The sequence below is a fragment of the Podarcis raffonei genome, chromosome 1 (genome assembly GCF_027172205.1).
Source record: "Podarcis raffonei isolate rPodRaf1 chromosome 1, rPodRaf1.pri, whole genome shotgun sequence".
Classification (NCBI taxonomy): domain Eukaryota; kingdom Metazoa; phylum Chordata; class Lepidosauria; order Squamata; family Lacertidae; genus Podarcis; species Podarcis raffonei.
The window spans coordinates 56,697,074-56,719,931 of NC_070602.1; the positions used below are offsets into that span (position 1 = coordinate 56,697,074).

The 22,858-nt window shown below is 38.3% G+C and overlaps 1 protein-coding gene across 19 annotated transcripts in view; it reads right to left on the bottom strand.

Annotated features, from left to right (window-relative positions):
• Positions 1-4,935: 4,935 nt before the first annotated feature.
• Positions 4,936-22,858, bottom strand: part of CD44 (CD44 molecule (Indian blood group)) — a 71,407-nt gene continuing 53,484 nt past the window's right edge. For 3 of the 19 annotated variants that reach the window (XM_053387924.1, XM_053387887.1, XM_053388022.1), the window contains 13 exons: positions 21,432-21,620; positions 20,041-20,214; positions 18,485-18,655; positions 16,208-16,387; positions 15,522-15,695; positions 14,387-14,551; positions 12,964-13,143; positions 12,551-12,703; positions 11,079-11,225; positions 9,422-9,607; positions 8,424-8,522; positions 7,137-7,215; positions 4,936-5,792 (listed from right to left, as the gene is read on the bottom strand). In XM_053387924.1, the coding sequence (XP_053243899.1) occupies positions 5,585-5,792; positions 7,137-7,215; positions 8,424-8,522; positions 9,422-9,607; positions 11,079-11,225; positions 12,551-12,703; positions 12,964-13,143; positions 14,387-14,551; positions 15,522-15,695; positions 16,208-16,387; positions 18,485-18,655; positions 20,041-20,214; positions 21,432-21,620 (2,105 nt within the window). In that variant the 3' untranslated portion in view covers positions 4,936-5,584. The remainder of the gene's footprint in view (positions 5,793-7,136; positions 7,216-8,423; positions 8,523-9,421; positions 9,608-11,078; positions 11,226-12,550; positions 12,704-12,963; positions 13,144-14,386; positions 14,552-15,521; positions 15,696-16,207; positions 16,388-18,484; positions 18,656-20,040; positions 20,215-21,431; positions 21,621-22,858) is intronic. The other 16 variants (XM_053387906.1, XM_053387897.1, XM_053387916.1 and 13 more) reach the window with 16 other exon arrangements.

Genomic DNA, 22,858 nt, shown 5'->3' on the forward strand with positions numbered 1-22,858 from the left:
TCCTTAGCATTTAATTATAAAGTATCTCTAGTCCTATGGCCTTGCTATTACCCAAGCACATTGAATGAGCAAATAAGAGTTATTAAAACCTGAGGAACAGCTTAAATACAATGTAGATGTTGTCTCTTGGCACACCAACTGCACAGCACACACAGCAGAGGATATGTACTGAAACCATCAACGATCCATGAAACAGGTATATTTAACTAGATAAACCTGTTGTACATGCCTTGCGTTTGGGTGAGCAAACTGTACAGTAGATCTAGAATGTTGTCAATGTAAACTTATTTTGTAATCCTCTTCTATTTTAAAAGCAGAGTTTTCAAATACTCTTGTAATTAGAGCCAAATGTGTTCTAGTGGTAAGATAAAAGTACTAATAATAGCTGTCAAAGCATGACACTCTTAAGAATACCAGTCTTGGTGCGTTGTTTTCCGCATGAAGAACAGTGCCTCTCCGCACTTTGTGTAGATAATGTAGCTTATCTTCGTGTAATTTCAGTGAAATTGTGTATACAGTATTAATAGTTGCCATTTGGTTTTTAATTTAACATCAGTTATGCTGGAGTAGAAACTTTATAATGTGTTCCGAAAAGAATTTGGGTTGGGTTGGCTGCTTGTCAGTATTTCTATCTCCAGGTATTTATCAGAATAATCTTCATAGGCAGATAATTGGTTTTATATGTTGATAATATAAACATGTTGGTGCATGTCAAAGTCTGAATAATTGTTGGAACCTTTTATCGCAGCCGACTCATTGTACATATGTTAGTCTTTGTTTTTATATATCTAACCAGCAGCATGCATGTGAGTGTGTGTATGTTTGTAAATCCCTGGCACTTAGTGAATGTGACTGGCCGTCTCATTTTGCTGCACTGTGAATGCAATATCACTGCTACATTAAAGAATTAATGTAGGCATATTATTCTGAATTTATAATATTAATATATTTTCGTCTGTGTACCTGATATGTTGGAAATGTAGAGACATGATTATTAGTAAGTCGCTGCATCAGTTAGCTCATTGGTCAGAAGTAAAAACAAACCTTGCTGTACTCTTTACTTTGGATGCCATGCTTATCGTTTGCAATTGCGATGTCTGTTTCTGCTTTGCAACATGGACTCCTTCTGCTGTCATCCAACAACATTTCAAGATTCCTCTGATGTTCATTTGCTTTCACTTGTTCACTGACAACAGTATCCATTGAAGAATCTGCATAACCTGAGCCTGTCATTTTGCTTTAAATCAAGGCACAGACACGCCTGTTAACAACACACACCGGGCTGTTTCCAGCTAAGTTTTACTCAGAATAGACACACTGAAATTAATGGACCCAAATTGGCCAAATCCATTAATTTCCATGGATCTACATTGGGTTTATCTAATGCTGGATGCAAGCCTATCATTATCATTCTTATGATTTGTGTTACACCAGCTAGCCAGAAGCACAGAGGCAAATACTGCTTCCATTTTTCAAAAATAAGCATATGAAAAATTATAACCACAAATCCCATTCATGTCAGTTTTGGAAACACACAAACAACTGTGTTTTGGAGGTGTGCTTTACCTGTTGTGTTTATGTGCAGTTGTATCTCAGAATTTCCATGCACCAGTAATCATACTTTTTATATATTAAGAATTTGAATGTTTCTGATAATAAAGAAGCTCTCTGAAAAAGAGCTACTAGTGGAAAGGCTGGCAGGATTCACTGTTGCTTTCACTCAATAAATGTAGCACCTTTACTGTGGCATATTCCATGGGATAAAATATCCCATACGGAAGCTAGTTGTCATCTGCCTTAAAAGTACTCTATAACTATTCCTTTTTTTGATTCTGGCTTACCTATTGTGAATTGCCTTTAGCAATTGCTGAAGTGGCAAATCACTCTGAGCCTGATGACTGCAAGTGTGTGAGACAACAAAAGGGGAAAGCCACAAAATCTCAAGATCTGTGCATGTGTTCTTTTTCATATGGGCAAAATCCTATACACATTCATGTGGAGGTAAGTTACATTGAACTCAATGGAACTTACTTCCGAGTAGATATGTATAGGACTCTGCTGTTTAGGGAAATTATTGCGCTCAGGGCCTTTGAGATCATGGCCATTGTGTATATGATCAATTTGCAGTTCTTCCCTTGAAATGTGATGTGATCCATTTAGAATACATCCAAAAGAAACCATAAGCCTGGTCTTTGACATTGATTGGAAGTGTTCATCTGGGAATCGAAATGATGTACAGTTCCTGTACCACATTTTGTGTAAAGACTAATGAATGCAGATGCGAAAACTTTCTATTAACTCTGGTTACTTTCTTGTATATTGTAATGGGAATGCCTCATTTACTGAGTATATATATTTTTTTGTAGTTTATAGTTCTAATTCTCCTAATCTTTATCTATACCTCCTTTAGTAACTACAGTATTTGCTTTTAATACTTTCTTACTGTGTGAACTGATTTCTGTAACTTATGTATAAAACAAAACTGGACATTCTTTATATACTGGAAATAATCAGCGAAGACAATATTTCACTAAGTGTTGTACTTTTTATGTACATATCATCAATAAATGTGGATTCATAATTTTAACCGTTAGAGCGAGTGTCAATTATTACTTTTCAACTCTGAAAAGAATATGTGATGTGTTTGTGCAAAGTAGTTTATTCCCCAACACTATTTCTACTTAGTATATGTAAATCTCTATTTTAAATTACTTATACATGGGGAGTATGACTCAGCTAAGGAAGTCTGTCCTTTTCTGGCAAAGAGGTCTGAAACCATACGTCTGACACAACCAAGCTTGCCATGTTACTTAAATTTTGTGGTTTCGATATGCCATAGTTGATCAGAGAATAATCTAAAATCAAAGGTTTCCAGTTGTCCCAGTGCAACGTGCTTTCTGGGCCAACGCTGTCCATGCACCACAGACTGTTACATCAAAGCAGGTGAAGCAATGGCAGCTGAAGGACATTGCACTTGGGTAGCAGACTTGTCTCTTAAGCAGCTAATTATGTCCAACACAGAAGTGGAAAACCAATTTTTAAACTCCTAAGCAGTGATGCTTCAGTCAGGGAGTTGGTGAACAAAAAAGGGCTGGAAAACTACTTTTATTATTTTATTCATGTCAGGACCAGGGATATTGGATGTTTTTGTTTAAAGGATATATCATCTGGCTTTAACTTAGAAAACAATGGAGATATTTTCTGTAGAAGAAAACTGCCAAGCTTCAGTAAGTGTTTATAACTTTTGGAGACCACCAGTGTCCCTGATACAAATGGGGGGGGGGAGAGAGCAATGAAATAAATAAGCCACAGCTGTTTGAACATGCTGGCTAGAAGAAAATCCTCTGCCAGTGACTCAAGGACGTCTAAAAGAAGTCTGCTGACACCACTGTGCCTTGGAAAGGGCGTGAATGAATGACATTCTAATTGTTCCCACATGACACTAAAACAGTAAAAATGGTTCTCTCCACTTGGAAAGAATCCACAGGAGTGGGGGCTTTTAAAAGGGTGAGTTCAAAAAGAGGGTGTGCTGCTAGGAATCCATAGCATCTCTGTAAAGAAAATTAGGATTTTGCAGTGGCAATGGTGAATAAAATAAGACAAATAACTCTTAGTGTTATTATCTGACAAGGTGCAAACATGTTTAAACAGCCAGAGCAGGGTGGAGGGCTGATGTTCGTCTACACAGTGTAGTGTGATCCAGATTAACAATGTGGTACAGATGTCAGTGCTTACCCTGAGCTGTAGCATTGATGCATGGAACACTCCTTCCACAAACAGGCCTACATTTCTGCATTGGTATGATAATGTGCGTGTTAATTAGGAAGTAATTAGGAGTTTTTAGTTTTTTAAAAAATATGTCCCTTAAGAAAATTGGACATAAGAACAAGGAACTGTGGTGATATATTTGCAACTATTTACTGTTATTCAGCTTCATAATATGTGTGTTTGATTTTCTCAGAGATTTTTATGTTAGCTTCTTCTTAGTCCTACAGGTGAGTTGTATTTCTCATAGCATTTGTCATGTGTAACCAAGAGGCCATTTATAGCTATCTGCTGGAAAGGAAGCGATCATTTGCTATTCATCTCTGTGGCAGATGGAGACTGCTGTGGTTATTTTTATGTGCCCGGTGCAATCAAATGAAGTGTCTGAACGAAAGGTTAAAACCCCTCTCCAACATCATGTTGCAAATATGATACAGCTAATATGAGATGAATGGACTGTGTACATGCTAGTTTTCTAAGAAGGAACATATTCTCAGCAGAGTACAACCACCACCATAGTGTTGCTATGTACAAAAGCAACTTATTACCCACACATGGCTTGCTAGGATGGGAAATGTGAATGCAAAGGAATGCTGAAGCCACATGTGTGGTTCTTGGACCTCTGAATGGTTCTTGGAGCTACCAGTAGCAGACAGTGTGTTGCAGCAATGGCACTCACCTGACCTCTGATCAGCCACACTGCAGCTGCTTACAGGGAAGGAGAGTTAAGTGTGGTGCAAATGCACCAGCAGAGCCAATCTGGCAGCTCTGCTAGTGTGTTTGCACTGCACCAGCCTCCCCTTCTTCCTAGTAAGCAGCTGTGATACAACTTGTGAGTGCCATCACCCCACCCAACCATCTAACTAGGAGTTACATGTGCTGCTTCTGACATTAGGCTGGCAGCCATGCATGGAACTCCAAAATGGAAAGAGTTATTTGAAGTAGACACAACACCCAGACATATAGGAAGGTGGGTTTCGATTCAGACCCCCAATTCATTGGAAACATACAAAGGATCCCATAGAAAATCTACTGTTGTACATCCATTATATCTAAATGTGGTGTAGTCAAATGGAGCTGAATTAATACTTTTAACAAATATTCCAACTATGAACCATGCAACAGATATGCAACTCTGAAATGCAAAAACAACATCACAGATTATTTAGATTATAGAGAATAAAAATTTATTTGCTATAAAATCAATTTTATTCTTACTCGCCTTTCCACCCTATTAAAAATTGTTATTGGACATTCCTGGAATTTTTGGACAAATTTGTCTTTCTGTATTCAATTACTTCAGCACACAATTCCAAATATCAAGAAGTGAGTGAGATTCAAAAAGATGACAAATCCTTCAGGGCTAAGTGACAAATAAGATTTCTGTTCTGAAGTCTCCCATTGCAATTAATATTGACGTTCTAGGCCTCAAGGTTATGCTCAGTACCTTAATGCCTTAAAGGTACTGGCTAGAGATCCTGGTGACTCCATTATGATATAATGAGGGGAAAGCTGCACAAGTTAGGGGAAATAAGTTGAAGTTGGTATTCTGCCTTATCAAACAGTAGACCACAATTGGGAGACAAGTGATGTTGGTGGTCACCCTTCTGAACCGGGCAAAATTAAGCAATCTTGAGCAGAGGAAACATGACATTTTTATCTTGTACCTGACCATTAAAAATAGAGAAAGAAGAAAACGTATGCTTAATTATGCTTCAAAGACATCAGTAGCTCATTGCATTTGTGAGTTCTAGTCCCAGTTCCGTGCATTGTTTTTTTGCTTCTTCACCTCTGATGAAATTGGATTGGTGCAGCTCTCTTACACGCCACTCTTCAAGGCCACTTCTTGTTGGTTCTGCGTTTCATCAATTGCCTGGAATTCATCTGTTTGGTTTTCTGGCTTCTCATCATGCACCAAATGAACCATTTCCCGAGATCTACTGGCTTCTCCATTCAAACCACCCTTGTTTTTCTCATTTATGCCTCCTTTGCCATTGTTGATAATAAGTTTTTGCTTCTGCCCACATCTAATGGAAAGGGGAAAACATAGGATGTCAAAGCACACAATCACATACAAAAGTGAAGTAAAACTCACCAATTCTATCTGGGTTAATCAAAGCTTTAAAACATAAGAAAAGTCCAGCATCCTGTCCTCACTTTGGCCAACAAGATGCCCATGGGAAACCTGCAAGTATGCATGTAGTATTTTATCTTGTGATATTCGAAGAAAAACTATGTTTTCAGTTAGGATGCCATTTTGATTTATAGCTTCCAAACTGAACCATTTTAAAGGAAATGTTATCTGCATTTGATCATGGTTGGTCTGTGCTTGTCTGCTTCTTTCAAGACAAAGGAAGAAAACAGCAGCTATGAAAGGTCAGAGACTATCATTAATTAGTAAAAGTTTATGTCCACACTTAGATCCATGCATCAACTTACAAACTAGCAGGAAATACTTCTGAAAAGTACCTTCTGTGTGGTAGATAAGATAAAAACAACAACAATGAAGTAACGTGACTTTGATAGGATTGGAATGCAGATTGCAGCCAAGGTAGTGATTCTCAGCCCAGAGTCAGTGGAGAGCTGTCCGCTCATGACTCAAAATGGGTTAGCAGTATAGGATCATCTACAGTTACAGGCAGGTGGGTGCTTTGCTGCGTGGCAAAGAAGCCCACAAAAGTTACAAGCCTGCAATTTTTACTATTGTGCTGACAGCTGGAAGGAGGAGGACGAGGAGCTCCATTTCTCCTCTAACCTACTGCATTTCTATACCGGGCCCAGAAGACAGGGTTTCCTTCCTTTGGCAGCCTACTTGGTTTCTATGCTGGTTGCATAGGATGAAAGGAGAGCTCCATCCCTCCTATGCCAACCTGCTCACTTGCCTGCCTGCTCTCACAGTGGCCAACTAGATGCCTATGGGATGCCCACACGCAGGACTGAGCATCCTTTATGAAAATACTTGTATAGTGCAATTTCATGTCAAAGGAAAAAAACACACATTAAAAATACATAGTTGACAACTTCTCTCTCCCTCTCATCTATCTATCCATCCACACACCCACTATAAAAACAAGAAAAATTTAAACTTACTGATTACCAGCTTACTATTACAGTTGCAAGGTTAAAAGATATTCAGATGCATAAAGAAGTTCCTTCATTGCTTACTTATTTAAATATTTACCAGCCACACTTTTGTATAAATGCACTATTGTGTGCCTTGACGTGTGCTTTTCAATGGACATCTCTTGAAAGAAGGAGCTGCTTTCTCCTTTGTATTATTTAAAGATGTCAGATCTTGGAATTTCCCAGCAACAAGACTAAAAGAAAGTTCTGGCACTAACCAGTGGAAATTTACAAAAGCCATTCCTTACCTCCTTCGACTGTTCACAGCAATGCAAACACCAAGTATCAATGCCAGTGCCAAGAGAGAAGCAACTACAATAAGCCAATCTGTGGGTGGAAGTTCGAGGGAGGGGAAAAAACATGGAAACTTTTACTGGCTAGTCATCTGGATAGAGAGTTGACACAGTAGTTGACATAGTATCATTAATAACCCCACTTTACTTCCTTAAAGGACCCATGCTTATTGTTTTCTTTCAATGTATGAAGCAACAGAGTGAGGTTTCCTCTCAGGTCTGGCTCACAAATATTCTTTCCTCCCCTGCATGCCCATATAAATGGCAAAAATAACTGTATGGAGACTCTTTTGTGAGAAGTGGGAAGCATACAGAAACCTGATCATAACAGCTGGTACACAGCACTGCTGTGACTAAGAAAATGGCTGCTGGTTGTTTCCAGGTTCTTCCTTCGTTACGCTAAGATTTCTCCAAAAGTCTGTATCCACATACATGGCTCCATGAAGGAAATACTTGCAAGGAACTAGCATGGTGCTGCAATATTATTTTTAAAGGTGGGTTCAGCTAGGTGCCTCCCCCCGCCCCTGGACTCCCCATCTCTGACCCAGATAGGATGAGCTAGCAAACAACAATGGTGCTGAAAAGAAACAGTAGTAGCTGCTGCCTCTTGCTTCCTCATGGGCTCTGTCTGGCAGTGGCAACTAGCAACAATGACACTGAGGGAGACCAGTGAGAGTGACTTGCCCCTGGGCTCCCCAAGAACTGATAACTAAGTTCCTGAGACTTTTCCTTCTGTTTCCTGCTACACTGACCTTGCAAATACATGACAAAAATGAAGCCACTTTATAATGAATCTAGTGGCCTATGTAACCAAGTGTTTTCCTTGTCTGCCTGGCAGAAGATCCTGAAATGTAAGGTGACGGTCTTGCCTGGACTGAACCTTTAACTTAATTTCTCAGTGATTTAACCTAAGAAGTTCTACATGCAAAGCATCTAGAGCTGTGGTTCCCAAAGTGGGGCACACGCCCCACACGGGGGCAATTTGAGAACGAGTTATTAACAGTTAATGGCCTTTTAGGCTTCCTCCACGTGAATAGGAGTTCACTTCTTAAATAATAAGAATTATATGTCACCGAGGTGGGGAATCAGGATTTTAGAGATGCTGAGGTGGGGCATGGCCATAAAAAGATTGGGAACCACTGACCTAGAGGCTCACCACTTCAAGTGGTGGCAGTGAGAGGAGCAATCACAAACCAATAGGACTTTATAATAGACAAAAATGGTAAAAGTAAAGACACCAACCTGGTATGATAGCCATTCGTGGCTCGCTTTTTGGCGATTCCCCTGTCTGGTCAATGTGTGTCCCTCTTCCAGACCCCTTCGGGTCATTTGGGTTAACACCTAGATAAAAAACAAACAAACATGCATTACTCACAAAACATTAGAGCTGTGTTATATAAATCTGGAGCCCTTGAGTTTTCACAGACAAAAAAAATACATGATATTGTCAAAGGAAACACAGGTGCGTTGAGTTTCATAACAAGGCCCTATTCCTTGACATTGGAATGGTAAAGTACAAGGATACAGCAGTGCTTAAGCTCCATATAAACCACAGTTTCCTCAGAGCTTTCATTTGGGTTTCTCAATATCACACCTTGTTTGCCAACCATTTCAAAAAGCCTTCTTTTGTAAAATACTGGCAGGCTATGCTAAGGAAAGGGAAAAGAGGGATCCATTACTCTATGAAAATTAAAATCAGTTTTCCAAACCATGATAAAATGCTTTCTTCTTTTAAATTTCCAGCTAGTGGTATTTTTTTTAAATTCTTTAGCCCTGTATTTTGAGTTCTGTGAAGTGTATCCCTGTAGCAATCAGGGTGAAACTGCCTTTCCATAACACCACATACACTTATCAAATGCATGCAAACGCCGCAGACGTTAGCTAATATTGCTATGTGTAATTGTTTGTAGTGATACTTATAGAAATATGTATTAATCTGTTACTAATTTGAAATAGTTCCCATAAGTGAGAAAAGGGAGAAAAATCAACTAATACCCGAAACTGGAGTGACAGAAAGATTGTTGAGAAACGATCACACACCTTCCTTCGACTAGTGCAAACGCATTCATTAAAATCAGAGTTTGATCATGCATCTTTGCAAGAAGCCATGAAATAAACAGAATGTAATCACAGTAAGATTTCCATCTAATAGCTATTTGTTTCCACACCACATTTCCCCAAGATTTTGATGTATGGAAAAGTAAAGGTTAGCTGAAGTTCCTGGAATTTATAACTCTTACTGGCAGTAGGCGATGATGGATGTCTGTCAGAACCACTGTCAATTTCAGGAAAAACTCCAGGTAATACATAATCTTGAGTGCCATTTACAACAGGCTCATCTTCAGTGCTCCATTCAGGACGCAATCCATGTAACTGTGGATCTTGTGTTGATTCTTCAGTTTTGGTTCCATCCTTTGAGACTACTGCTGTCGTAATGATGGTTGAATCAACTATTAACTAAATTAACCTTGAAATTTGCAGAATTAAAACGGTTTTTTTGTTTTACAAAATTCCTACTATACTGAAAGTTTAAAAAGAACAAAATAGAGAAGGTTGCAATGTTTCTGATCTGCTCTTGAAACCTTCCAGTAGTAATGGACGGAGACTCAAGTGATCAACAGCCAGAAGCAGCTCAGATCAAAGTAACATTGGATCCAAGGACCATTTGGCAAAAGATGCCACATTAGAGTGTGCTTATACATGGAAATATTGTCTAATAATAAAATTCATGCATGGCTCCTGCTAACAAGCCCATTAACCCACACCACGCTTGGGAAGTAAGGTGTTGTCATTTCCTTCCCTTTTTCAAAACTTAAACAAACCCACTGGCTCAAATTCAGTCCGATTTTTATCTCTGCAGAGATAAATATTCAAGAAATGTAAAGCACACCAGCAGTTTGGAAAGCCCAAGAATATGCCAGGAACAACAAAGTGAAATGAATAATCAATATATCAGTTCTTACTACAGATATTAAGAGATGCTCTAATTGTCTACCTAAAAAGAAACACTAGCCACTGAAACTAGGAAGGAAACGAGTCTCTAAAGTACGCCAAAAACTTCAACACATTGCCATCTTTAAGCAAGCATCCTGCAAAATCTTATATCTTGGCCTTAATACTGACATAAATACAGTATTTAAAGACATCACTAGGCTCTCAAGTAGGAGATGTAACAACAGACAGTATAATAGATACATTTTGTGAAGGATCATTAGCTTCACATGATAGCAAAATGACATAATTGAAACAATAAATGCAAATATTTGCAGAATGGAATAGAGAAATCATGACCTAAATTGTTTTAGAAAATTATTCCCCTGTACATATCATACACTCCCCCCCCCCCCGCAAAAAAATAACATATGTAACAGGAATAGTTGGGAAACAGACAATTTGATCACAACTCAAAATGCAATACTCCTTCGACAAATTTATGTTGTATAAACCTGCAGTGCCTGGCAAACAGACAAGTACTTCTCACAATCTTGGTGGCTATCAAAATGGCCATGGCTATCACAATCACATGTGCTCCCTTAGCCACAATTAAAGAATATTAAGCAAGGAATTTTGACAGGGAAATTTCAAAACTGAAGTTCAAAGATACGGAAATGTCATTAGGCTGCAACTGCTTACAAATGATTTTATGACATTATTTTATGAGGTGATCTCCACATGGTACAGTCCTCAAGTAGCAACTTCAACACATTCATTTTACCAATAAGGTCCTGGCCAAGGTAACAATTTAGTTTCTGTTCCTCGACCTTATATAAGTTCAGGTTACATGCAATTTAATTTTCTGTGTCTGTTTTAAAATAGACATGAAAATTAACAACATGAGATTATCTCACCTAAGATAGACAGGGTTAAAAGGAATCCCACCACCATTCTACTGAATACCTGTATGATCAGTATTATTTTTTTGACTTATTCCTCTTCGAGGAACAATTCCAGGAACTAAGACATCTGCTGTTGATTTCGTCGTGTATTTGTCTTCATGACCCCATTGCCTCACTGGTTCTGGGGTTGAATCTTCTTTGGCCACATCTATGGCAATGGTAAATGAATTGAGATTGTAAAAATAGCAAAACTATTAGCTGCTTTTCACTCTGATCCACTGACTTCTTACTCTACCAGCAGAATATTTCTATCCAAACAACATGCTAGGATGCCAGATTTGCTACAATTCAGAAATTCCAAAAGACTTTGACAGTGATCTGGCTTCCCCCTTGGTTTTATTTTCTGGCCCAGCATCTGACATCACCAGCTGACACTGACAGTTGATTAGGCATGCAGAAAATTTCATCAACTTGACAATGACATTTGTGTTATAAACTTTTGATGGAAGAGAAAACTATTCATGAGCTACAGCCAAGTACTTGTCAGTTGTGGATGAGAGCCCACGTTCTTCAACCTTCTGCTCTCTACTCACCACTCCCTTTCTCACACACTCATTTCAACTCTTCTACAGGTTTTAACTTGGGCTAATGTTATTATAAATCATGTCATAATTAAATGATCATCACAGCAAACATCATTATTTGACTCTGGGTGATTGGCATATGCAAATAATAATCATAATGAATGAGATATAAAGAATTAAAATGTAAGACTTAGTTTCAGAACCATATTTGTATATCTTGTTTGTTTATGTTCTACAAGCTCTACACATGATCAGAAATTTAAACCAAAGGACATTATGCCCTACAGACTAGCTTGAGAACAAAACAAAACATCGGCATAGAAATATCTGGCCAGGTACTATCAAGTTCTTGTGTCGTGGAATGAATGCTATTGTCTATATTGCCAGGCCTGTTTTTTCTGGATATAAACTTGATGGGAGGAACATCTCCTTTAAATGGGGTTTGCATAAAATCAACTCTTAGAACAGGAGTTGTTCCTTATTATTATTAAGGAATAGCAAGCTTGCCTCTAGTGAGAGAACTTTTAATTCTAATTTTCAGAAGGCTATGCCTATGCCTCAGTACAATTTATGCCCTAATCCCTATTTTGAACAAATCACTTGTCCTAGTCATGTATCATTGCCTAAAAATATCCCCATAGGGCACTTTCAACTCTCAGAGGCTAGAGCTAACATTCAAAAGTTAAAATCAGAGGATTTCCTAGAGCATGAGACATTGATCCCAAAGAATCAGTCCCTCTCAAATTGCCCGAAAACAGCAACCTTATGTTAAAAGGAACAAATAATATTCTTAGGTTAGAATTCCAACCTTAAAATCTAGACATTAATCAACATTTCCATTTGGTGGAAAGGCGGGGTACAGATTTAAAGAACGACAAATGCTTTGTTTCAAAAACAGTGCTTCATTTCATACATTGTGATGAAATGAATAGATTATTCAGCGCAATACCTGTTTGTTTGCTTTCACTATCTGAATCAACTCCCATCGGTATACCATCTCTAGAAGTATTTGTGGGATATATTTCTTCAGCATACCAGCCTGGCTGATGAATGGGAGGTAATGGTTGTTGAGTTGAGTCTTCATGATCGTTGTGTATGACAGCTGTTTGGTGAATCAATGATGAACTTAGGTTTGGACGTGTTAAAATACAAAATGATGGCTTTTGCAAGCCACTCCCCTCCCAATAACTCACCGCGCAATGTTCTCAGCTTTACTCATATTTAAATGCAATTACATTTCTTGTGCATCTGACATGTTCAACTATATTTACTGGCTGAAAGTAAGAATCCAGTTGTGAGCAATGTGATTCCCCACACCATCACCAATCACCACATAATTAAGAATGGATCTGCCACAACTACCTGTATTATCAAAATTATCTATGTTATTGTTTCCAGCTGGAGGAATAATTCTTATGGGTACTTCATCCTTCGTGCTGTTTGTAGAATAATCATCTTCTCTACCCGATTCATGATGTATATCATGTACCGTTGGATCACGAGTAGCAACTTCATGTTTGATATCATCACTGGAACCCACAGCTATGATAATGATGGTTGGGTTAATGTTAAGTGTTCTGTAACATTTGCAGAACTACATCCCACATGATTTGCTTAGCATCGCATTTAATTTTTTTAAAATTAGTATTGCTAATGGATATCCATTACCACATTTTAGTGGATCTCAATGCAAATTTAGTTTCCTTACAAACCAGGACACAAAAGGAATATAATTCATTTGGAATATATCAACAGAATGAAAAAACAGAAACAAAACAAAAATGCACACTTCCTCTTTATAGTTACATGAAATGTTTTCTTTTTATTCTAACTTTCTGATAGAGGAATACTACTAAGTAGCAAGTTATCTCTAGATATTTGCAGTGTATTTTATTGTTACTTAAAAGCTTTACTGTGTGCATGAATGAAAAATGGATGTTCAAGGCTTATACCGTAACTATAGGTAAAGGTAAAGGGACCCCTGACCATTAGGTCTAGTTGTGGCCGACTCTGGGGTTGCGGCGCTCATCTCGCTTTATCGGCCGAGGGAGCCGGCGTACAGCTTCCGGGTCATGTGGCCAGCATGACTAAACCACTTCTGGCGAACCAGAGCAGCGCACAGAAACCCCATTTACCTTCCCACCAGAGCGGTACCAATTTATCTACTTGCACTTTGATGTGCTTTCAAACTGCTAGGTTGGCAGGAGCAGGGACTGAGCAACGGGAGCTCACCCTGTTGCGGGGATTCAAACTACCAACCTTCTGATCGGCAAGCCCTAGGCTCTGTGGTTTAACCCACAGCGCCACCCGCGTCCCACCTTAACTATAGACCACTGCTATTCCAATGATGCTGGAATCAAGTTTAAATATTATGATTGCATGGCCAGTTCTCATATCAATTACAGACCATTGTGCCCTATCATGACACGAGCATCTTCCTTGTTTTGTTTAATGTCAATGAATTTCTATACAGTGGTACTTCGGGTTACAGACTCCGCTAACCCGCAAGTAGTACCTCGGGTTAAGAACTTTGCCCCAGGATGAGAACAGAAATTGCACACAAGCAGTGCAGCAGGCTCCATTAGCTAAGGTGGTACCTCAGGTTAAGAAAGGTTTCAGGTTAAGAACAGACCTCCGGAACGAATTAAGTTCGTAACCCGAGGTACCACTGTAATTGATTTCAGTAAGATTAAAATTGCAACCTGTTATCTAGCTCAATACAGCAGCCTAATTCATCTAGAACATAACAAAGAGAATATCTGAATTTTCTTCTTCTTGCTTGTACCTATATGTGAAGTTTCATTTCCATGCATGTATTCAACTGAAGAAATAATTCCAGGTACAAAATAATCTGTTGACGTGTTTGAAGGATGCCTGTGTTCATTGTTCTGGCCAGGATGTGCTTCTTGAGTAGAATCTTCATGGTCACTACCACCATCAGAGACCACAGCTGTCACAATATAGTTAGAGCATTCATTCATTCATTTATTACAATGCTTATGTAATCTATTACGAAATTGTTTACCGAGAGGCACATTACCTGGCCTTCTATTGCACATGGATTCAAGTTACAAGAAAGGAGATTCCAGCTAAACATTAGGAAGAACCTTCTGACAATAGGAGTAGCCTAACAGTGGAACGGACTCCCTTAGTAGGTAAGGGATTCTCCTTCACTGGAGGTTTTTAAGCAGAGATTAGATGGCCAACTGTTGTGGAAACTTTTGTTGAGATTCCTGCATTGCAGGGGCTTGGACCAGATGGCCTTTGGGGGTCCCCTCCAACTCTATAATTCTATGGTTATGTATTGGGAGGCTTCTGACTCTTTCTGAATAATGCATACGTTAGCCCATCAGCATCCCTAAAGGGCATGTTGATGGCAGAATTTCCTTCAAAAGATTTCAATGAAACAGATTGGTTTAACAAAAAAATAATAATATCTCTACAAGACTATTCATGTACAGTTTTGTTTTGTTTTTGTAACTTGGAGGCGTAATTCCAAATAGGTCTTCAGCCCTAGATTTATTTGTATTTTACCTGTCCTTACTACTTCATCACTAAATTACTCCATTCATCTGACTGATGCTAAGTCAGTGGTCACTGTCATCCCTGGAAGTCGCAGCTATGGCAATTTATTTCTGTACTTTCTACACCCACCTTATAACAGTGACTCATAAAAAACACACACCTGGATTTAAAGGCTAAGTATGGAGAGTCATCTCCTGTAATTACTGACTCTGCTTTTAACTGGTTTATGAATACCATTATTTTGTTGCAAATGAATGGAACTTTATTATCAACTGGCAGAGAGAATGAGAGTAGTTGGGATAGCTCTTCAAATGGAGTATGGTGACAATGTGGTACAATTGAAAAATAATACAAAGAACTGCAAATTTATTAAAGTTCTATTTCCTGGGAGGTACCTGTATGATGTGTTTCCTTTTCATGCTTTCCTTCACTTGAAAGAATAATTATAGGTGGGATATTATCCATAGTTGTGTTTGTGGTATCTTCATCTTCACTTTCCCACCCAGGATGCATTGCATGTGGTTTTTGTGTGGTGTCTTCCTGCTTGCCATTATCACTGGAGGCAACAGCTGTTGTAATGATGGTTTGAATATTTTTCAAATGTTACATAGGTATCGTTATTTTCATCAGTTCTTACTAAGTGCTATGTTTTGTTGAATTGAATCAATATCGTATCAGATTTTTAAGTATAATTATGTTTAGTCTGATGGCATTTACCTACTATGATTTACAGTTCAAGTACCTTTCATCCAACACCAGAAGAATTAAAAGCCATTATAATTCCTGTACTTGGAAGACACCCAAGGAGATGTTTCCATTTCAAGACTGCTTCAACTTGGAAGAGTTATTTCAGGCAGGAGATAATCTCAAGCAGCAAACAAATTTTGCATACTTTTTCATCACACCATGCTTCCTGTGTTTAGTGAAAGTCCATTTATTTAAATGGAGTCAGGATTACATCTTTACATAGTTTGAGATAGCTTCTAATTTATCTAGAGAGATTACTGAAAAAAGAAGTAAAAAAATTTATCTAGAGAGATTACTGAAAAAAGAATGTTTTTACTATTTTTCCAGTCAATACCTGTGTCTGAACGTTCATTTTCATGCTCACTTTCAGCTGCATGAAGAATTCCAGGCAGCAAATGATTTCCAGATGTGTTTGTGAGATGTTTTTCTTCATTATCCTGTCCAGAATGCTCACTGTGCAACATTGTATCCCGACCAGAATCTTCATAGTCAGTGCTATCACTGGAGACTACTGCTGTTACAAAGATGGCTGGGTCAGTTTTGAATTCTCTGCTTTCACATGCGCTTTACTAAGTGCAATTCTACTTAACCCTAACATGGAAAGTGGAAATCAGTAACCACAATAGCCGTTTTAGATGAGACAGAACTATAGCTCTATCCAAAACGTATTCTATGGCTATAAAATCTACACAGAAAACAGGGCCAGTATACCTGAATGAGCGTCTCCACCCCCATTGTTCTGCCCGGACACTGACGTCCAGCGCCGAGGGCCTTCTGGCCGTTCCCTCACTGCGAGAAGCAAACTTACAGGGAACCAGGTAGAGGGCCTTCTCAGTAGTGGCACGCGCCCTATGGAATGCCCTCCCACCAGATGTCAAAGAATAAACAACTATCTGACGTTTAGAAGGCATCTGAAGGCAGCCCTGTTTAGGGACGTTTTTAATGACTGATGTTTTAATGTATTTTTAATCTTTTGTTGGAAGCCACCCAGAGTGGCTGGGGAAACACAACCAGATGGGGGGTTAATTATTATTATTATTATTATTATTATTATTATTATTATTATTATTATTTCTAATTTAGCTAAAAGATTTAATGATAATGAATCACTGCCTGTACCTGTATGTGGCATTTCCTTTTTACTCGCTTTTTATTCTGAGGAATGATTCTAGGTGGCTAATTAAATTTAGATGCATTTGCAAGGTATTTATTGTCACTGTCCCAGCCAATATCATATACAACCATCTCTGCTTCATGAATCTTTTGAAGCCTCTTGTCTGGGAAAGCAAATCTTTCTGCCATAGGACTCATTTTGCCGGACTCTGGAGTATTTATAAATACCTCAATGGAAGACAAAAGTAATCCAGACTAAAAAAAAGAAAAGGCAAGAATAGGTGGGTTTTTTAAAAAACCTTTTCATGTTTTCATGTTTTTTTCCTCTAGCTGCAAGAAATTTGCCTTCACTGCCCAAGAGGATATAAACGAGCCTACATGTGTGAATCATGAGAGGAATCTTTGTAGTTTATTCCAACAGCTGCTATAATAATGTCTGAATCTGTTTTAAAGACAATGAAAGATAGCAAATGATGGCCTGATAAAGAGTAGACCCATTAAAATCAGTGGACTGGAATAACATGAATTCATTAATTTCAGTGGATCAGCTCTTGATTTAGTTAGACAATACCCTATGTTAACAGTCTCCTCCTCATAATTATTTGATGCCCATCTAATCTAGCTTTACGGACACTATCAGAATTTTAGGTGAAGTCAATTAAAATATCAGGTTAAGGCTTAAGCAGTATTAATTATTAGGTTAAGACTGAACTCCATATGCATTGTCAAAGTAATAAATTCCATCTGGGGAAACAATAACCTCCAATCTAACGCGCCATATTTCTCAAATTCTTTTTCCAAAGAAGTATGCATGGCTTCATCTTTAGGCAGACTTCAACCCAAGAAGACTTCAAAAACATTTCTGTTTTGTTTAGAAATTAACTGATGTGCTATGCAAGCTTGCTACTATTTTCTTGTGGGTTTGGGGTTTTCTAAATTGTTTTTAAATTATTGTTTGATCTTGAGTTTACATATTTGTTAAGCCATCTTGTGGAAGTTGTTTTTTTGTTTTTGTTTTTGGTTGTTGTTCTGAAAGGCGACTATACATTTATTAAATGAATTTTAAAAGTATAGAAAAGTTTAACAATGCAGAATTTTCTTTTTCTTCCTAGTACCCGAATGAGATATTTCCAAATCCTCTTCATGCTAGTTTACATTTGAAATGAGACCAGGCATAATTCCATTTTTAGATGTTTTTGTAGGATATCTGTTTTCATTGATCCCACCAAGATGGATCTCATTAATCAATATACCATGATCATCAATCTTCACAGTTAATCTCACTCATGGAGACCACAACTGTTACAATGATGAGTGAATCAATACCACATTTTCACTATCTCACCCATGTTATGTAGATTAAATAATTTTCTTAGAATGTATCAGTAGTTAAGGCTGCAATCCTGATTCATGCTGACTTCATAGGAGTCAGGATTACACCCTTCGTAGGAAATAATAATTAATGATTGGGGCTGAATAGAACTTTTCTGAGATATACCTGTATAAATGGATTCATTTTTTTGCTCATTTTCACTTGGATGAATAATTTCAGGTAGTGTCTCTTTGCTCGATGAGTTTGTAGGGTATCTTTCTTCATTGGACCATTCAGGATATATGCCATGAGATGGTGGGCCTTGAGTGGATTCTTCAACTTTCATCCCATTATCTGCTTTTGTGGTGAAGTATTTGTTAATTTAATATATGCAGAACCACTGTCTATTGTACATGCATCTTGCAGTTCAATATGAATCCAGCTACACTGGTGGCACTCAAGGAAAAAGGGTGCCTTTTAGGGGTCTGTTTATCTGTCACTAAGTCAAGATTCTCTATTACCATTTTTGTATAAGCACTTTTAAATTAAAAAAACCAGTTCATATTTCAGTTAATTCATTTTAGTTAAATCCTTTGAAACAATATCTTATCTAGCCATTATTATGTACATGTGAAGCAAGCATTTTGTAATTCACAGCTATAAAATGATTTAGGTTTTAGTTAAATGGTATGAAGACAACATATTTTGTTCATTTCTTATTTCCAGACAGCTAGGTTTCTAAAAAAAGAAAAGAAATAAGCTTGCAAATGAGGTATTTTGACTTTCTCATAGACACATGCTGTTTATGGCACAACTACCAAGTATTTGTAAAAACAAATTTGTTCTTTCAATGTTGTGACGGCAAAGCAGGCAACAGAAATACAAATTAGTAAATACTGTAGATAATTTTGGTTATCTACAGTAAATGTGGAGTATTTTCTACTTGAAGAAACGCTAAAACAACAGTAATGGGCTGCATCTACACAACAGAGGCCCAAGCAAAATAATTGTGTGTAAAGCACTCTGACACTAATATTCTTGGTGTCAGAGATTGAATTATATTGGGGGGGTGGTGTCAAGATGAAATAAAACTAATATGATATGAAGCCCTACTCAGATGATGAAATGTGACTTATCTGTTTGAATGGAATAGTGGCTCTTCTCAAAGCTACCTCTTTTTAAAACCTAGGTGCCTCTGATGCAAAATAAAATGGGTCCACCATTCTTTAACACTGACTGAGGTAGCAGGACAAAGAAATGTGCATAGGATCCTGCAGAAGGTATGGCGCCGTTTGGAGGTTGGGCCTCCATGGACTGGCGGTAATGCCATCCATTATTGGGAATGCTAACAATCCATTATTAATGGAAGGTTTTGTCAGACTGCCATGATTATCTTAGTGCCCTAATACTGGAATACTAGGAATTCACTTTAAAGGGTAGTAAGAAGGCCTAAATATATGTGAGATGCAGGTCTGTGAATGTAGCTGCTGTGTAAGGGGCAGGTGAACTGGATCAGAACCATGACATAGGAGAGGCTGCTGCTTTCCTCCTGTGCAATTACCACAATAAAAATGGCTTCCGTTTCTGAAGACCATGTTTCACCCCAAATGGAGAAGCATCAGTCCACAGTTCTAATAAAGGCTGGACTTCTCGCTGAGACATAAAAGCCTTCCTATTCGCTGACATAAAAGAGAAATAGAACTGAACATAGGAAGATTACATTAACATCCTGCAGGCAGTACCTGTCTGAGAAGATTCATTGTCATGAAGCTTCTCACTTTGAGGAATAAGTGTTTCTAGGACACCAAGGATCGTTCTGTTTGTGGCAGAACCACTTCTCCGCCCAGGTTTGCCCACTGCGGATAACTGATCTTGAGGTGATTCTTCATGTTCAGCACTTTCATTGAAGGCTAGAACTATTGTAGCAATGATAAACAATGCAGGAATCAGTAACTCAATATTTTGGATTTCCGTGTGTTTAGTAGATAGTGAGAGACTCAGAAAGTTCTGTGTGTGAACTCCAATGGAAACAGGCTCCGCCAATTGTTTCACCATAGGATGGAAACCTTATTTATGCATGTAGAATCGCCACCTCAACAGAAGTTAATAGGGAAGCCCATTCTGCCTGTCAGAACTCTCACCTCAACACAGTGTCACTGTACTGAGGTGGTTATTTGAATCAGTATAGTTCAAACCTTCCATGGGGAAGAAGCTTGACTCAGTGGCAGAGAATCTGCTTTGCATGCAGAAGGGTTCAGTCTCTAGCATCTCCACATAGGACTGGGAAAGACTCTGTCTGAAACCTGGCAGAGCTTCTGCTAGTCAGTGTAGAATGTCCATCTTGAGCTAGATGGAGCAGTGGCGTGACTCAGTATAAGGCAGCTTCCTATGTTTGAGATGGCATGCTAATCACTAGTTAGTGCAAGAAGAGGTATAATTTTATCATTTTATATAATTTTTCTTTCTGTGTGGAAATGGATAGAATGACTAATGCACAAACCAATTCAGCCAAAATGCTTGGATGAAAATTCAGTCTTCTTACAGAATCAGCTACTTCCACTGAGTTCCGTAGGCTTACATCAGCTTAAACCCAGATTCTTCAATTTGCATACTGTAGCAATAAGTCTGGCAACCAATACAACTCAAGCTGCTGCATTGCCACAACAGGGATAACACAGAGATAACTTCAGAATAACCAAATAGCAAAGTGGTCTTGATTTATACCTCTGTGTTCTCACACACGGCACATCCTTAATATTCAGTCAAACCACTGGCCCATCAAGCCCAGTACAGTCTACTTTTAGATATTTATATAGGTTTACTAGCCAATGGTATAAACATAAATTTTATCGGTATGACATATCTGGGGTACGTTTGACACTTAGATTGTACCTATCTATTTAAAATGTAACTAAAAATAATGGGAGAAGATGGCTGCGAAAAGCAAAACTCTCAACAGTTTGGAACTCAAATCTCTAATATATGGAAGAATAAAGGAAACTCACAACACCCCCCCCCCGTGACTATTTTTAAGTATGGTTAAACACCATTTCTCCAGAAACCTGGATCAGGAAATGAAAGCAAACAATCCAAATGAAAATCTAATTCTACAGTTCACTATTGGTTCTGATACCTGTATGGTGGGAAGATTCTTCCTCCAGAGTTCTTTCTCTTTCACTTGATGGAACAAGCACAGGATGCAATACGTCTGAAGCTATGGTTGTAGGTAATGTGTCTTCAGTTTCTAATCCAGAGAGAGCACCATCTAGTGGATTCTGAGTTGAGTCTTCCTGCTTGAAGAAATCATCACTGGAGGACCCAGCTGTTATGATGATGTTTTGAATCAGTTGCAGTGTTATGCTTGCTGAACAACCATCCAGATTGTTCACTTTCTCTTGTTAAACTAGACATGGCTTGCTTTTTCAATTATGTGCATAAGGAAGAGGAGGAGGAAAGTAGATAATTTTTTTGGAAAGTATTGTTGAATTCACAGCCACCCAGTGTCATCACCTCGATTATCAGAAGTTGCTGATTTTCCAGACAGTGCCCCAGAGACCAGTAGGAATAGCGGAAAGGCGTGTAACAGTATTATAGGCGGAAAAGATGTGACAACAGCTTGCACCTTTAACTGATCTATCAAATGTCTTTGATAGATGCCAAGGCTTTGTACAACTGAAATCACAGCACCATCTTAAGTCCATAAACTTTTTCTTTCTTGTCTTCTTTTTCTTCTTCCTTTTTCTTTGAAATTGTACTTTTTGGAATATGTTTGGACATTTGTTCCAGGCACTAAGGCCAAATGCTGCAGATAGATAATGTTGGTTCACACATTCAACTTGAAAAAAATATTTTGGCTGGCATTCTGAGCCAGATGTAGTTCAATCATTTCAGCATAGCCTTATACAGTTCTAAAGGTGCTGCTGTTTAAATCCAAGGAAACGGTCAGAAGCATCTTGAGGTACCACCACCACACCACCAGATTTTTCCTTCAGAGTCAAACCTTTTCCCAGCATTCAGCAGGAAGCATAATGTGTTGAACATTATGATGACTGCCTGAGATGAGCCCAAGAGAACATGCTTTAGATTTTGAGAAATAACACCAAGCCCACAGAAAGCCCTATGGAATAGGAAAGCAAGGTAGACCCCATCTGCAAGAGAAAATGCTAATACATTTCCATAATGAACCAAACCAAAATTGCAATGCAAGTTGTGTATGTGTTTGTATAAATGCCATTTATTCATCTTTCATTCCCTAATATTGCAGTCGTCCTCTAATGTTGGCAAATCTATATGCCCTTGGGTTCAAAAGATCTCTGTTTTCATGTGTTTGAATAGCAGTTTATATAGTTCTTTCTTTAAAACAAAGTGAACAAAATGAGCTCATGTTAGCTCCCAACTTTCTAAAGAAGGAACTGATTTGAGCCAATTTTGTGAAGTCTACAAGCACTGGCTACTTGAAAAACACAGCAGCAACTTGATTTTGTATGGGCCAATCTCATCATGTTTCCATACCGACTTTTACTGGCTGCTGCGTGTCTGATCTATGTGTACTTTAGCACT